The sequence below is a fragment of the Bubalus bubalis genome, chromosome 1 (genome assembly GCF_019923935.1).
Source record: "Bubalus bubalis isolate 160015118507 breed Murrah chromosome 1, NDDB_SH_1, whole genome shotgun sequence".
Taxonomy (NCBI): Eukaryota; Metazoa; Chordata; class Mammalia; order Artiodactyla; family Bovidae; genus Bubalus; species Bubalus bubalis.
In genome coordinates this window covers 143,137,175-143,155,554 of record NC_059157.1, presented here as the reverse complement: position 1 = coordinate 143,155,554, position 18,380 = coordinate 143,137,175, and the positions used below count along the sequence as shown (strand labels likewise).

At 39.3% G+C, this 18,380-nt stretch overlaps 1 protein-coding gene across 6 annotated transcripts in view; it reads right to left on the bottom strand.

The window, feature by feature from the left end:
* MECOM (MDS1 and EVI1 complex locus) overlaps positions 1-18,380 on the bottom strand; it is a 636,593-nt gene that overhangs the window by 316,768 nt on the left and 301,445 nt on the right. For all 6 annotated transcript variants that reach the window (XM_025285956.3, XM_025285723.3, XM_025285825.3 and 3 more), the window contains exon 2: positions 17,371-17,708. In XM_025285956.3, coding sequence (XP_025141741.2) covers positions 17,371-17,708 — 338 coding nt within the window. The remainder of the gene's footprint in view (positions 1-17,370; positions 17,709-18,380) is intronic.

The following is an 18,380-nucleotide window of genomic DNA, read 5'->3' as shown; positions in this document are numbered from 1 at the left end:
CCACTGGTCGACTCCACAAGCCTTCCTTGAAGAAGTTTCGACCCATACCTGGACAAACTCAACTTTGGGCTATTGTTACTTTCAGCTGTAAATCCTCAACCAAAGAATTCAAGTACCTGCTTCTAATGGGGTTACTCAGGTGGCACTAGTGGTAAAGAACCCACCTGCCAATGAAGGAGACACAAGAGGTGTGAGTTTGCTCCCTGGGTTGGGAAGATCCCCTGGAAGAGGAAATGGCAATCCACTCCAGTATTCTTGCTGAAGAATCCCATGGACAGCGGAGCCTAACAGGCTACAGTCCAAAGGGTCACAAAGAGTCAGACACAACTGAGCAACTTAGCCTTCTAACATCCCATGAGTCAAAAAGCTTACCCCCAGTTTCCAAAAGCACATATTTTGGTATTTCTTTGTGAGAAACAAACGAACAAATAAAGTTCTGTTGCTTCGTGCATTCAGAATGTTCAGAGGTAACAGGGAACAGTAATATTTTACATATGAGAAATTATACTGGGTCTTCTACAGAGTCTGATCTCCAAATTTCTGCCCAGAAATTCTCAGGACCCCACTGACCTACCAGGTAAAATTTTACAAAAATTTAAGAATAAATAAATGACAATATTTAAAAATGTAATAAGTAAATAACATATACAAAAAGATTAGGATATGTGTCTCCACTCATCTAAAACATCAATACTGCCATACAGTTAATACATTTAGTTATGACTTTGTTCTCAGAGCCATTCTCACTTAATGAGGAATTCCACTGATGCCACAGGGCCCAGGAAGAAAGCAAATTCAACAAGATGACCAGGGTTGTTATTTCCTATTAACAAGGTCAAAGTTTTGTGAATAGGCAAGGTATGCTCTCTTCATTTAAGATGAGACATTGCCACCTTAGCAAAAAGTGTGTTTGTCCTTAGGTTATTTAGAAAGGACACCACCACTGTCCTCATCAAAAAAGAGCATGAGCTAATAAAAGCACACCTAACTCTCCTGCAAATCCACAGAAGAGGCCAACCTATCTGCAGAGAGAATCAGCCTCATTACTATCTAGATAAAACCTGAGGGGGCAGAGTTTGCAAGAGTTTGGGAACGTTGAGGGCCAAGGAAGATTAGGAAGAATGAAGGGAAGAGAGGGCCCTTCAAAGGAAGAATACATCGAGAGTTATGGTGAGGGGAGCTTAAAAGGTGAGCTCTTACCTCTCTCAACCCCACTCAACCAGGCTAGGAGAACATAAGTTCATCAGACAGAAAGTCAAAACTTACTCCTCTGCACTGTTTAGAAACACGAACTCAAGTCTTTAGTAAAGAACCACTTAAACATCCATCAGCGTTTCAAATATGGCAGGTCTAGGAAGGTCCGGAGAAGGCAATGGCACCCCACTCCAGTACTCTTGCCTGGAAAATCCCATGGACGGAGGAGCCTGGTGGGCTGCAGTCCATGGGGTCGCGAAGAGTCGGACACGACTGAGCGACTTCACTTTCACTTTTCACTTTCATGCATTGGAGAAGGAAATGGCAACCCACTCCAGTGTTCTTGCCTGGAGAATCCCAGGGACGGGGGAGCCTGGTGGGCTGCCATCTATGGGGTCGCACAGAGTCGGACACGACTGAAGTGACTTAGCATAGCATAGGAAGGTCACTTGCCCACACTAATCACAAAGGAGACCCCTTTTTCGGGTGGCTCTGCCAACCCGAAGAGCTCTAACTCCAAAGACTGAATTCCCCGATCTTCCTCTCACAAGAAGGGATCCCAACTTTTGAATGATGATGGTGATAAGATTGTTAAAATCACTTGGCTTTGAAGCACTTACTACAGCACACCAGGTCCTACTTAAAGCCTTTACAATAATCTGCAATGGAATCATTACACACACAAAAAATCCTACCAGGAAGATCCTATTGCTACTACCATTGTACAGATGAGGAAACTGAGACCAAAAGTGGTTTAGTACTTTTTCAAGGTCACAAAGTTAGTAAGTGGCTGAGAGTTTAAACCAAGTTCATTTGTCTTTAGACCCAGTGCCCTGGGCAGGTCCTATATTACACTGCCACCTGTTTTTAGAGACAAGCCCATGACACCTGTGTTCTATTGGAGAGGCCCTAACAATATTTTTTTAACAATGCCTTAGTATACAGTTGAGGCTGAACTAAGTCATACCCCAGGGACAGGATGAAATTTATACCTGTATCTTTTCAAAGATGTCTAGGTATAGAATCTTCTCTCTAACCAACTTACTTTCCTTTCAAAACAAGGCTTTGGTTTTAAGCTACTTTCATTATGAAAATATCAATTCCAAAAAGAGAAACACATATCAAATGTGCTTTGATTTCATGTTTGCAAAACACAATTATACTGCTTCAATACAAGAGAAATTGTTCAACAAGCATCTGTTTTCTACGTAATTTAACTTAATTTGTATCCTTCCCAGGGTGCATGTGCCCCCACAGAAACAAAATCTCTAAAAGCTTAATGACATAGAGCACATTCAGGAGGATAAGAAGAAGTAAGGAGCGGGTGTCTGAGACAGCATTCAGAAACTCAAAGTCAGAGCTACTCTAGGCCTCAGAGAGACCTCGGAGGAGAAAGTCGGGTGACTTTTCCAGGTCCTAAATCCAAGTTGGGGCAAGAACCTATGGTTCCAGGAACCCAGGTCAGTGTTCCTTCCAATATATTGCAAGGCCTCACTGAAACACAAACCACTAGACAGATGACAAAGAAGCAAGCCAGGGAGCCACACCACATGAATGGGCAGATTGTTGAGGGAAGGGGGGTGGGGAGAAGGAGTCAGGGCCGAAGGATAATATGGTTTTACAGAAATCTCTTTGCAAGTAGATCCTGCGGTTACCAACGTGGCTGCCCAAGAGAAAGAACAACTGACTGACAGCATGAACAAAGGCAAGGACACCCTCACAAAGGGAGATACAGGAGTCGCAGGGCTTCGCGCGTATCACTAATACACTTCATCAAGTCGAGACCAAGAATAACAGCGAGGAAAAGCCCACCCGACACAAGGGTCCCTTTATTCCTTGGGCTTTCCTGTTTCACACACACTTTACCTGATGAAATGTTAGAACTTTTGCTTCTATTTCTGCAGAAACCTTTTGAGTTTTCCACATTTAACTAGCACATTTCCTAATTATTTAGCCTTCCTTTTTTTTTTTTTTTTTCCTGCAAAGTAATGCACTGTGCACAAAGGCAACATATTTGGAAGTTAATGAAATCAGATGAAAATTGCTTAGATTAAAATTTCCCCATTTCTTCACTACAGTGTCTGCCACCTACTGTTCAGCCACAAAATACTGCAGCCCCTGCATCAATAAAACTTGGTATTAATATTCTCTGAGGTGGAAAGACTCGATTAGCCTTTTCCCCCCCTTCTCCTGTTCTTTGCTTCCAACTGCGTTGAGCTTTGGAACCTTCTGACAAATGGCCATTATTCTCTGGGCTGGTAAAAAATTTCTAAACTTTAGGGGAAATGTCGTTGGTCGAAAGCCCAAGGGAATTGGCTTGTTGAATTAAATGATAAATATATGCATTTAAGGTCATTAGAGACTTTATCTCCTGTGAAGGCTATATTTGTCAGATTGATATAATTTCTCTCAACTGAGTACTTAACTCCATCGGCCAACATTATTACGATTATTCCTTTCCCTTTAAGTGGGAGACTTCTGGCGAACAGCACGTGTGTTCTTTCTGGTGCAGCTTCTTGAGCGATCAAGGCCCACCTTTGTTTCATTTCTTATGCAATTTTCACCTCTGACCCAAGAAATGAGTCCTGGGCTTCCTGAACTTTATTGCCTGTTAATAGACTGCTGGCTCTCTTTTCAGCAGTAATAGAAATGGTGGAGAGGCATTTCATTTAAGAGGCTGGCAGACTGCAGCCCGAAAGACAATGTCAGAATTAAAAGTCAGCCTGGCCAAGAAACAATATAAAGACCACGGTGACATGAAAGAGGAAGTTTTCCATATTCCATCCCAGATTGAACAGCCACTATATAAATAAGCACAGCATCCCAGATCTAATTATTTTCCCACTGCACAATGGCAGATACCCTGAATGGTGCTAAGTGATTGATCTAGTAATTCATCTTCAACTTACACCTATCTCCATATTTTGTTTCTCCTCATTAAGCTGGAGACATCAGTGACAAACTTATGAAGTGGCAGTCCTTGGCTTCATAAAATACACACAGATGCTCATCAGAGGCTCTTTCCTGCCTGCTTCTCAGTGACACATGTTTATAATTTTGTCTGTACTTCGTTTGCTGTGGTTTACTCTTAAGTACATCTGTTCAATTAAAATGGAAATGTGTGACATGGCCTGTACTCAGCAACTTTGGAGCTTGTTAATGAAACATTCTAAGGTTCCTGCTTGCGCTCTTTATTTGCAAAAGAAAATGATTGAAAAGTACAAATAAAAATCCCCTTTAAAACACATACAAAGAAGTCAACTGTTTAGTTAATAGTTAGGAAAGGACATTATTACTGTATAAGAACATTTTTTTACATGAAAGGACATTATTAAAAATGATTTACTGCCTTGTGTTTGGAAACTTACATGAAAAGTCTGATAATATATTAAACTTGTTTATTACGACTTCATATAATTTTGAATAATACTACTTTTTCCTTTGACAAGTGCAATAAACTCTACTGGTATAGACATAGGTTGATTATCACGAGTCAACTGTGTTGCTTAAAGAAACATGCCCAAACAATCAGCTTTTGACGGCTGCATCTCCAGTTATTTACACTCACCATCATGGTAATAACTCACCATTTCTATATTAATAAGGCAGTGAAATTTATTATGATGGTATTGAAAAGTTATTAAGTACTGCATCCCAAGTGACAAAGTACCACAGCACTGTCACATCCAAAAGCAGCTGCCCATTCATCACCTGCCTTTCCAGATGGTCCTGCATCTTTATCGCTCCCAGGTTGGTGACATCACCTGTTCACCCACTCAAAATTGATGATGAAAGCAAACAGATCTATCTTACTTACATTTACCAAATCAATTTAATTTTTACAGGCTGTGGCTTGGTGACATATTGACTGTTTTCCTTAATGGCATCTACTGTATTTAATGCAAGGATGTCATCTTTGATTCCTGGCTTGCATAATGTGTCATTTCATAATAAATTTTTCTAACATATTTACTTAATGGAAAGAATTATGATTGCTTGTCAGTTCTCTTATTAAACACAATGATAATTCTTTTTCTTTCTGAGTATCATCCGTTGGGTGACAGAGCTATTTTTAATCCTTCCTCATCTCAAGGGGACATTGACTTGGATACAAAGTAAGTTCTAATCAAATGCTGAACATTTGACTGATCACTCTCAACCTTGGAGTTCAGTGTAAAGGTTTTAATATCACTTATTTGTTACTATAGAAGAACTAGATTCTCAAGAGATTAAATTATTGTCCCTTTAAGAGATTAAAATAATATATTAATGATAGCTAAAGATAAACATATGAAATGTCACTACAAAAAGAAAGCAGTTGTAAACTAGCTTTAATGGCTTATGATGTTTAATATTTACTGCTCTGGATTATGACAATCAGTTCTCTTCAGTGAGTGCTGATACATCAAATGTATGTTAACAGAAATATCTGCATTGTCAAAGATTACAATGCAGGATGAAAGCCTGGTCTACTGACTACGTGATCCTCACACACAACACCCCTCTTTCCCCAAGCTGATTTACAGATCCACCTGCAGCCCTTCGAGATAAATGTCCCTCTGACACGTGTCATCACTGCCTTGTGTTACGTAAGGGAATAGATGACCAGTGTCTATGTTCAGAGAGGTATTCAGGGCCCAGAAGGTCAGTTACTGTGTGGCCTCCCCCTGCCTCTGAAATTCCCACCTATACTACGTGTACACGAGTAAAAACAACATCAAATAAACTCCAAGCTTAATTCTAGGAGAAAAACTGGGGAAGGGTCTGTGACGAAGGGAAACTGAGTAATCTAAGGTGTGTGGTGGATCAGCGGTAAAGAATCTGCCTGCAATACAGGAGACACAGGTTCAGGTTCTAGGTCAGGAAGATTCTGTGGAGAAGGAAATGGCAACCCACAACAGTATTCTTGCCTGGGAAAACCAACACACAGAGGAGCCTCGTGGGCTCCAGTCCATGTGGTTGCAAGAGTCTGAAAGGACTTAGCAACTAAACCACCACCACCATCTATTCCTTTAGATACAGTCACCTAGCCAAGAGAAGCCATAATACAAATCTTCAAAAAGTTAAGAAGGGTGAAGAGAGGGAATGGCTGAATGGCCTAGCCCCACATGCTGACATCCTGACAGCAGTAATTCTTGGTTCCCTCCTTCTCTAATGACCTGGTTCCCTCAGTGTTACTGTAGCTAGCCTCCCCCACGCTTCACTAAAGCTAGACATGGTCTGGGATAATCTCCAAGGTGACTTTGCCCTACACTGACCCGACTGGATCCCAGGATTTGTGACTTCCTGAGGAGATGGCTGGTAACTCCACACACAGCCACGCTCCATCTGTGATCCTATATTTAGTCTCAATCACAGAGGCAGAAATGTATACGTCAACAAAAGCATCCCAGCATGGTTTATATCTTTCTGGAAACCAAGTCCAGGGTTTTCTATATCCCTGTATTTGGAATGATACCAGCTCAAGTTAGAAAGAAGAAAAAAGAAGCAAAATCCAGGAGGGCAGAGCCAGATAACCTGCTCCAGCTTGTAGACCAGGTTCATACAAGGAAACTCTTCTTGCTCATCTATTGAGATGAACCTACCCTAACTCATTGGTTAGGCAGAGTCTTGCCCTTGGGTGAGGTTTCCAGGAAAACAAGGATTTAAGCTGACAGTGTTGTGGGACCAACAAGAACATCTTTTTTTTTTTTTTGGGAGGCAGCTGGCCTCTGTGACAGGGTGGAGACTCTATGCTGCTGTCACACACCTGCTGAATTCGTACCACAAGAATCTAAACAAATGAAAAAGAGAAAAAACAAATCATCCACACCTGTGACTACCAAGCACTTGAGGCTTCTGTGCAGCACCATGCACGCCTGGGAAGCCTGGGCGGTGAGTTGCAGCGCCAGAGGAAAACACCACTGCCAGCCCGCTGTAAAGGAGGTTCAAGTGTCCACCTCTCTCAGATCTTGGCCACTGGTTGCAGGTAATGTTAATACAAGTCATAGAAAATATAATCATAGCCACAGAAAATGCATGCATTTTCCTGTGCATGAGGGAAAACTCCAAGTGCAGGTGTGGCAGGAATAAAAGAGATTTCAGAGCAGAGGCATCTATAATCATCATCCTCTGCCCATACTGGCCCCAGGGAGGGAGGAGTCTTTTTCCTGGATCAAGGGCTGAGTCCTTGTTTATTAACCAAATCCAGATACTAGGCAACCTTTACTAGGTAATACTAGAATGCAGGGCTTTCCTGGTAGGCTAATGGTAAAGAACCAGCCTGGCAATTCAGGAGCTTCAAGAGACAACGGTTCGATCCCTGGCTCTGGAAGATCCCCTGGAGGAGGGCATAGCAACCCACTCCAGTATTCTTGTCTGAAGAATCCCATGGACAGAGGAACCTGGCAGGCTACAGTTCATGAGGTCACAAAAAGAGTAGAACATGACTGAAGCAACCTCTCTCCCTGCCTGCTTTATCTATCTATCTATCTATCTATCTATCTATCTATCTATATATACACACACACACACACACACATACATATATATATATAAGACAGGGGGGCAATTATGAGGATGGTGTTTAAAAAGAGAGAGTGTTTGAAAGAAGCACCTGCTAGAGGCCTGAGATATTGAAAGAGTAAAAGAGTTAATGACCGACAATCCTAGAATAAACTTTTCATTGTTTTTGAATCTTCATGTCTTATTCCTGGCCACGAATGTTCCTCTGAGAAGACATCTCTGAGACTTGCTCCTTTGGTCACATGGACTCAGCTCACACAGTGGTGTGGAGCTGCTCAGTGAAGCAGGCTATTTCTCTGTAATGTTTGTTCACCTTCTATCAGTACAAGCAAAAGTTCCTTTTATAACAAAAGTACTGTGAAAACTCTCTGTTATACTAAATTCTTGTTATATCAAATATCGACTTGAAAGAAAGGACAACCTAACAGGTAGCTGTGGGTATATATTTGCTCCAAACACACATGATGTTTTTTATCATTCTTTGTCATAATGATGACTGTCTACATCTTGCTCTCTGTGATTTTTTTGGCTTGACAATTCTACTAATTACCATGTAGAAAATATTCTTAAAAAGTATACAATATTTGACCTAACCTCAGCTTCAGCCACATCATGGGAAGTCCAAAAGATGTAAGAGAGGAAAAATGAGGATAGTATTTGTTTGCTAAATTTTCAGTAATTAGCTGAAACAATAACTCATTTTTAATTTCTTGAAAGATACATAAAAAGGAGGACTTCATCAAAATTGTTATATGATTCTGTCAATGTAAAAAACTTTGAGAAGCTAAGATGCTACATTAATAAAATTCTTATGTTTTGCTCAAATGAAACAGTGTACAATCCTCTCAGTGTCCACACGTCTCCACAGTATCAATTTATCATTATTTGAACCAAGTCTCTCCATATTACTACCCTAAACAAACTAGGGAGCAAAGAAGCTTAACCAAGTTTTTTATCCTTCTAAGACAGATCTGAATCAGCTACGCCTTACTACTTTTCTCTGCTTCCTAATTTATCCTTGAGGGAGAAGCTTAGAGAACAGAATATCCTATGCAGTGGTCCCAACTTCTAAGTGTTCTGGAATAACAAAGCCTTACAAAGAATCTCTGCCCCTGGACTGACCAAATCCTGGAGTCAATTGTCAAGTCTATTAAAAGAGGATCTTTCTTGAACATTTCATTTTTTGAACCCATGAGTTTTACTACTGATTTAGCAACAAAAAAGGGAAGCAATAATCATGCAGATGTGTGGGTGAACAAATAAGAAAGAAATTCATTTGGGTCCATTTTGTGAGATAACACTTGCAATTGGAAGAAAATCACCCAATATGCTTTTGAAAAATGAATGACTTCTGCAAATTCTAATTGATCACCAAGGCAAGCAGAGTAAAACAAGACTCTTGATATTTGGGGGAACTTTTAAAAATATCTGATATCAGATTTGCATATATCTTTGGCTACACTTCGGAAGTATGAGAGGCTGTCAAAATAGCAGTAAGATGAGTAGACATGCTGAACTTCATCAACACCTTTCGTGAAAGAAGGTATAAGATGACATAGTATATGTGAGTAGGGGTAATGGGATTCTGACATTTTCACCAAAAAAGAGAGATCCCCCTTGAGCCTAGGTCAAAACAAATGCCAGGAGTGTAAGCTTCTATTTTCTTTTAACAATGCAAGATTTAGTTTCTGCTATGTATTCTTAAAGGGTAAAATGAATAAAATAAATTGTACATTCTTTTCTTTCTTCATTTCATTATATTCTAAGAGAATCCATAACATCTTCTTGGGTTCCAATGACAGTCATGTGCAGGGTGCTACTAAGCCTCACTTTTTCTCTTGGCATTTTCTCACTTCTTAATTCATCACAGAATAAAACTCAATGCCCAAACTGTATTTGTCAGCTTATAAATAATATTTTAAAAACTTAATACTTTGTAATACAAAGTTTTATGATATTATACATTCATTATTAAATTTCATTTTTCTTTCCTACTTCCTATTAAAGACACCCTTTGGGATAATTGGTGAAATAATAATTCTATTGGAATCAATTCATTTCAGAATTATTAAGACAAAGGTCATCATTTCTTAGTTATCCAGCTTTAAGATATGCAACTTGTCAGGTAAACTTTCTTTCTCCTTAATGAATAATCATTTTCTCTGAAATCAATGCCAAACCAGAGGAAATTCATTTTGGGCCCAGTCAGACCTAGAAAGAAATAGGTGAGAAATATTGCTATTCAGATACCTGGTACATATATCTAAAATCCCAAATTACCCCATTCTTCTTTATTACCAAACATACATTATTTGATTGTCAGCTCCTGACTCTAAACTCAGTCGTTAGGTATCTTGAAAGTTTGATGCTGTTGTTGCTTTAATGGATACTCATGTTTCAGTTAACATATAGATTTCATGTTTCAATGGGTAAGGCTTCGCTGCAGGACTCAAAACCAAACTTACAAACGTGAGAACTATTTCTTTTAAAATGATCTAGAGAGGCACACATTCATTGTAATATCACATTTCAGGACTGCATGGCTAGAATATAATGTACTGTCAAAGCACTGCATCAAAATTATTTAATGAATTTCTGACTCCAGTAAAATCTCTTTCCACTATTCCTTCCCATCTATTTAACGGAACATAAGAAAAATTTACTATCCACTCACGTCATTATTTTTCTATGACTGCATAGGTATATGTTTGAGGGGAGCAAACAAAAAGCCAAGTTCATACACTGCATTTTAACCAATCAAAGTAATCTACAGCAATTCTGGGTAAGACAGACAGAATAGAGGATTTGGCAACTCAGAGGTACATGGACCTACATCTACTTGGAGAGTTTTATGACGGCCAATGACAACAAATACAGACAAAGAAAATGTGCTAAATGGCAATATTCCAAAGAAACAAAACTTCACCCCCTTTTACTAATGACCCATTTCACTATTAAAAAAAATGTTCCACCCAAATTATTTTTTGGCTTAAAAGAAATTTATGGATCTCTCCTGAATCCTTGTTTTAAAGGTTAACTAGGAAGCCATCAGTGTCTCCTTTTCAAACAAATTCAGAGTCACATAATTAGACCATCCTGCAAGTAACGGCATTTCTAGAAAACAAGAAGTGGGAGAAAGAAAAATTGTTTATGAAAATCAATAGATAAATATAACTGGCTTTTGCCCTATCCAATGACCCTGGACTAGATCTATGCTTTAGCCAAAGTTTTGTTCTTTTTCACCTTTCTTAAGCTCTTGTGCCACATGGAAAGGTCTTTGGTAGGCTTTTGACACACAATGTCACATTTTATTTTCACAACAACCCTAACTGGATAAGTACAATCATTATCACCCTCTGACATAGAAATAAACTGAGGGACAGCTGATTTAGTAACTTTACCCAAATCATTCAACTAGGACACAGACCTTGAGGAAGATTTGAGCCTGGAAAGTCTCCCTCAAGAAGCCTGCTCCCTTCTGTTCTGCCAAGCAATTCCTATGCTATCATGCATTGATCATCCTTAGAAGAAAACATACAAGGAAATCTCAACTTGAGCCAACAGAATTTTTTAAATTATTCTTCACTCAATTGGCAAAGTTCTGAACCTAAGAAAAGTGTTCCACAGCTAATACTTTCGGGTCCTAGAGATAATTAAGCACTACTCCAGTCTTTGAAAATCTTTTTGTTAGAGACAAGTCCTAGGCTTTGCAAAGTAGAAATCACTGCCAAACTCTAATATCATTTTTAAAGATCTTCCTTATTAAATCAGTACTGGTTTGAGAGAAATTATACAAATGATGTTTTTATGTCTATAGCTTAATTTAACTAGCTATATATATATTGGTCTATAAATCATATTTTCAAAAATACCCTATTTCTCTAAAATACAAACTTATCAGAAGCAGAAGATATTAAGAAGAGGTGGCAAGAATACACAGAAGAACTGTACAAAAAAGATCTTCACGACCCAGATGATCATGATGGTGTGATCACTCACACTCACCTAGAGCCAGACATCCTGGAAGGTGAAGTCAAGTGAGCCTTAGGAAGCATCACTATGAACAAAGCTAGTGGAGGTGATGGAATTCCAGTTGAGCTATTTCAAATCCTGAAAGATGATGCTGTGAAAGTGCTGCACTCAATATGCCAGCAAATTTGGAAAACTCAGCAGTGGCCACAGGACTGGAAAAGGTCAGTTTTCATTCCAATCCCAAAGAAAGGCAATGCCAAAGAATGCTCAAACTACCGCACAATTGCACTCATCTCACACGCTAGTAAAGTAATGCTTAAAATTCTCCAAGCCAGGCTTCAGCAATACGTGAACTGTGAAATTCCAGATGTTCAAGCTGGTTTTAGAAAAGGCAGAGGAACCAGATATCAAATTGACAACATCTGCTGGATCATTGAAAAAGCAAGAGAGTTCTAGAAAAACATCTATTTCTGCTTTATTGACTATGCCAAAGCCTTTGACTGTGTGGATCACAATAAACTGTGGAAAATTCTTAAAGAGATGGGAATACCAGACCACCTGCCTCTTGAGAAATCTGTATGCAGGTCAGGAAGCAATAGTTAGAACTGGACATGGAACAACAGACTGGTTCCAAATAGGAAAAGGAGTACATCAAGGCTGTATATTGTCACCCTGCTTATTTAACTTATATGCAGAGTACATCATGAGAAATGTTGGGCACTCACTCCTTGCCATCTCTTTCGGAGTAACATAATCCTATATCCATTCATTCTTTCTCTCATTGATTCTTTCATTCTTTCACTCGTTTTGCTACTAAACAGTTATTTGTTAACTATCTGTGTTATAGACTAAATGTTTGAGTCACCCCTAAATCTTGATGTTGGACCATTAGCACCCAATGTGACCACATTTGTTGATAAGGCCTTTGTGTACAGTTACTTCAGTCATGTCTGACTCTGTGTAACCCTATGGACCATAGCCCACCAGGCTCCTCTGTCCATGGGATTCTCCAGACAAGAATACTAGAGTGGGTTGCATGCCTCCTCAAGGGGATCTTCCCAACCCAGGGAGGTCACTTGTGTCTCCTAGCACTGGCAAGCAAGTTATTTACCACTAATGCCACCCTGGTGGCTCAGAGGGTTAAGCATCTGTCTACAATATGGGAGACCCAGGTTCGATCCCTGGATCAGGAAGTTCCCTGGAGAAGGAAATGGCAATCCACTCCAGTACTATTGCCTGGAATATCCCAGGGACAGAGGATCCTGGTAGGCTACAGTCCATGGCGTCGCAAAGAGTCGGACACGACTGAGTGATCTTCACCGTAATGCCACCTGGGAAGCTTTTAAGAGGTAATTAAAGTTCAGTGAGATCATAAGGGTGGGGTCCTGATGCAATAAGATTAGTGTCCTTAAAAGAAGAAAGGACACCAGAGTGTATCAACCACCACCCTTTTCTCTCTCCCTCCCTCTCTCTGTGTGGGTGTGTATGCATGTTCATGCGCTTAGAAATGGCCAAGTGAAAGCATAGCAAGAAGACAATATCTGCTAGCCAGGAAGAGAGTCCTCACCAGGAACAAAATCAGCTGAAACTCTGATCTCACATTTCTAATCTCCAGAATGGCGAGAAAATAAATTTCTGGTATTTCAGCCACCCAGTCTACAATATATTGTTCATAGCAGCCTGAGTTGACTAATCCTGACTATTTTGGATAATACACTTAGCACTGGGCAACACCACAGGCACCACAGAGAGGACACCATCAAGACATTGCACTTAGAGGATACAGCTATGCCAGCTCTCATGGAAATATTGCTCTATTAGGGAAACTACCAGGCTGTGCGGTCCATGGGATTTTCCAGGCAAGAATACTGGAGTGGGCTGCCATTTCCTTCTCCGGGGGATCTTCCCAACCCAGGGATCGAACCCAGGTCTCCTGTCTTGCAGATAGACGCTTTACCATCTGAGCCACTAGGGAAGCCCATATTAGGGAAACTAGGCAAACAATTTGGATGCTGCACAATGCTTTATGTTTTTTAGTATGGATTAACTCAATGCTATGGTGAGGAAAAATTTAAGCAGTACTAAATTTTTAATAGGAGGATCAGGGATGATGACATGGAAGAAGAGAACTTGAGGAATGGATATAAACTTGCTAGGAACAGGAAGGAAAAGGAGATTCCCAGGTATGGAGACCAGTATGTGCAAAGAATGGAGGCTTTGAAAGAACAGAGGAACTATAAATCAGATAAGGTTGGTGTGGGAGACAGTAGAGTCAAAGATGACCCATTTTTTGGCTTGAGCAGGTGGACAGATGGTAGTCCAATTTATTAAACAGGAAATGCACAGGGAAGGGAATTTTATAGGGAGAAAAGAGCAAGGGTAGTACTAGAGATAGGAATGGCTTGTTCAGTTTTGATAGGCTGGGATTCTCTCAAGCAAACACTTAGTACAGAATCTGATGGACAGTAGCACTGAATAACTGCTGGATGAATCTGGATTTCCTCCATTCAAGTTTATTCTTTTTGGCCTAAGAGGTTATTTTCTCCTTCAATTCATCGTTTTTAAAAATGAAACAGTATCAGAAAAAGAAGCCACACTTGTTAATCACAACTATCTGTCCAACCAAACAGGAGGGAAATCAGCTACAGTTGAGGACAAATATGACATAAGAATGATTTAAAAGAGCACATGCGAGTAGGTCAGAAGCTTTGTGCAAGTGCCTTTGTTGATCATGATTGGATTTTGTATTAAGCAGGGTAAGATTTTAAAAAAACAAAGAAAATACTAAAGTCAAGAACTCAACTGTTCCTCTGTGGATAACAATTTTGCCAAAATTACACCAAAAAAAATTTTTTTAAAGCCCTTGCTCTTGCTTGATTCACAATACATCTAGAACAGACAATCCACACTCTCAAAAGCAAGGACAGGGCTTCCCTGATGGCTTAGCGGGTAAGAATATGCCTGCCAATGCAGGAGACACAGATTCCAGCCCTGGTCGGGAAAGATCTCACATGCCATAAAGCAACTAAGCAACTAATTATTTTTGCATTTCCTCTGAATGCAGAACTATCACCAGGTTCATCCCCAAATCCACAGGTATCCTGTTTAAAGAGGCACAGACCTGCATTTACCAACCCACAGCCACTGAGCCTGTGCTCTAGAGCCCACAGCCACAACTACTGAGCCCACAGCCACAACTACTGAGCCCACAGCCACAACTACTGAGCCCATACACTCTAGAGTCTGTGCTCTGCAACTGGAGGGCCACCGCAGTGAGAAGCCCACTAGGGCACCACAATTGGACAGCAGTCCCACTCACCGCAATGAGAGAAAAGCCTGTGCAGCAACGAAGACCCAACACAGCCAAAAATAAATAAATAAAATGATTTTAAAAAAATAAACGCAAGGGAAACCACTAAAGAAAAGAAAACCACCGCATTGACCATCAACTGAATTCTTGATGGACAGAAAGGAAATGGTTGGTGTGTAGCAAACAGTCATGAACTTGTTATAAAATTACCTTGAATTCCAAGCAACAAAATAAGTCCGTTTTGACATAATGAAAATAATTATTTCTCAGGGTAAGCATTTGCCCATGTATGTGCTAAAGACATTTTATTCCACGGAGAAAAAAATTAATTATTTTTACATTTCCTCTAAATGCAGAACTATCACCAGGTTCATCCCCAAATCTACAGGTATCCTGTTTAAAGAGGCACAGACCTGCATTTACCAACCCTGGAATTTACCAACCCCACATTTACCAACTATCACCAGGTTCATCCCCAAATCCACAGGTATCCTGTTTAAAGAGGCTGCTAAGTCACATCAGTCGTGTCCGACTCTGTGTGACCCCATAGACGGCAGCCCACCAGGCTCCCGTCCCTGGGATTCTCCAGGCAAGAACACTGGAGTGGGTTGCCATTTCCTTCTCCAATGCATGAAAGTGAAAAGTGAAAGTGAAGTCGCTCAGTCGTGTCCGACTCTTCGCGACCCCATGGACTGCAGCCTACCAAGCTCCTCTGTCCATGGGATTTCCCAGGCAAGAGTACTGGAGTGGGTTGCCATTGCCTTCTCCGTTTAAAGAGGCCACAGACCTGCATTTACCAACCCTGGAATTGCAAAATGATTTCATTATTAAGTCTTGTTTTATTCCAAGCCTTCTGGAAAATCTCCAGCAGTACTGCACTTGTTGTTTAACTCTAGAGATTTTGTAATAAAAGTTTAATGAGTTAATGAGTTACTTATTAGTGGAATGTTTATAGCCATTATTTTAAGGTGAACGATAATGACGTAAAGTTTGTACGCATTTGGTTTAAAACATATTCAACTCACATATCAGTTAATGCTACAGTGATTTTTTAAAAATCTCTTATCAATAGACACGTCTAGAAGTAGAGTAGCTAAACCACTTTACCAGAGCTGCGGTCAAGAGCAAAACTAAGGAAGGATTTCTCACTTGTAATTATGTCAAATCTGGATCTTAACTTTTAGCATTTCAGAATTTGAATAAGAATTGTTTTATTTATGGCATTTTGAGTGGATTTCACAAGGGGACACAGATAAAGCAAAGGGACAAAATTTGAAATTAAGTCCTGAGGGCACTGCATATTTATTTCTATTTTAAAAGCTAACCAGATATTCCATTAATGATCATAAATATTAAGAGAACATACTAAAATAAATCTAGTTTATCCGACTTCTATCTAACTAAAACTGTAAAACCAAAGGTCAATCATATCTCCAAAAATCACTTTCTTGTCCATATAGAAATTACCTACAAGTTTTTCAGATATAGGTCAGCTATTCCAGAAAATATGATGCTGTAATATAACTACAAAAATTTTCAAGTTATAAAAATAAGTGGGGAATATATATACATATACATGTGTATATATATATACACTAATTTTGTCCAAAAATTATAAACTCAAGAGAATAACTAGTTTACCTGTCCTTATCAAAATAAAATTAATTTAGATTTTGTAATCAGAACATAACTTCCCTTTCTTACATATTTCCAGATGAGTTCTCTAAAAAAGAATGGCTGAAACTAGCAACTGATTTTCATATTGCTTTTTGCTGCCATGTTTATACATGAATTACTCATTAAATCAATCTGAATATAAATAACCATCACAAGATTCAGTACAGTACACATATTCTGGAGACATGTATAATCAAATCGGGATGACCAAAAGAGGGGGAAAATATATTAGAATACAGAGCAAAATAAACACGTAAAATGAAAGTAAAACCAAATTAACTCAAAGCTACAAGATGGAGAAAACAAATGTTTCCTCCAATCTTCCAAGCCCACTTGCCAAAAGAGTACAGACAAAATACAATAAACATGTCATATGACTATTCTGTTTGCTTATGCCACATACCTTAGAGATGGCCACCTTTAATGTTTCCAAATATTAGTTTAAGAACTATATTTGTATCCTTTAATACATTTTCAAGACACTATCCTCTGACCATTCATTAGTTGGGTTCCTTTCTATCATGCCATACTTTCAAGCAATACTTTGTTTCTATAAAGCAGTGAAAATTGTAAGAGAGGTTCATCCTTAAAACTCTATTTGAAGATATTTTGCAACAAATGGAATTTGCTTATATTATGGACATTTTTAAAAGTAATCTCTTCTTTACACATCTTAATATACATACATGTATTAACTCAAAAGATATTCTTACCTCCCATCCATAACTAGGGTCTTTCAGGTTTGACCTCTGCTCTCCCACATAAGGCCCAAACTTTTCACCTGCTTCAATTTTCCTTTTGGTCCATATTCCAAGGCCTGCTCCAGGCATATTTGACTCTCGAAGTTCAAACTCAGCAGGAATGGGGATATCATCAGGGATGTAGATGGGGGCTTTGTAAGGAGAGCCCTCCTTTGGAGTGAACGCTTCACTGGATGTGGCTGGAGAGCATGGCTCTTGAATACTGAGGGATAGAGCACCAGCTACTCCATCTGCATCTGGCATTTCTTCCAAAGGAATTTCAGGGTAGCTGCCATATACACACTCATTATCTGTGAATAAATAAAAACTTCATAAATTTCTACTAATATAAAAGAGACAGAATTCCACATCCCAATATTCACTTTATAATGCTGTTACTCTTTAAAAAAAAAAAAATAGGAAAGACCATTGTTAAAATATGCCTTCATTAAAACCTCTGTTATTTACAGATGAAGGGGGGGAGGGATTATTTCCTCTTTGGTTTATCTCTGTTGAATCCATAAATCAAATGAGCTAATCTTTAACTGTCAGTACTCTCATGGGTCAGCTCAATCTATTATCCAGCTGGGAAACAATCAGCAATTTAATTATTATTATGAATAAAGTAGAGATTAAGAGTAAACATATGCGTAACTACAACTCTGCAAACCATCCCAAATTGGGAGCTGATAGCATTATACAATGTCTTAGAAGGTTATATCATGCAGAGGTATCTTGGACTAAATTGTAGTAGAATCACAAGAGAGTCCAAAGGCTTCCATGAGCCACAGGGCTTAAGTTCATATGGCAAGATTATTTATTGAAAGGTTAATTTATGTTTGTTCTTTCTCTGTTTTTCCTTTCCCATTTCAAACACACCGTTGAGCCTGTGGTATTTCTTTGCCTCAGTAGCTTACGCAGAACAGAGAGTTAAAAGTTATTTGATGCTAGTGCTTCCTCTGGACATTTATAAAAGCTAAAAT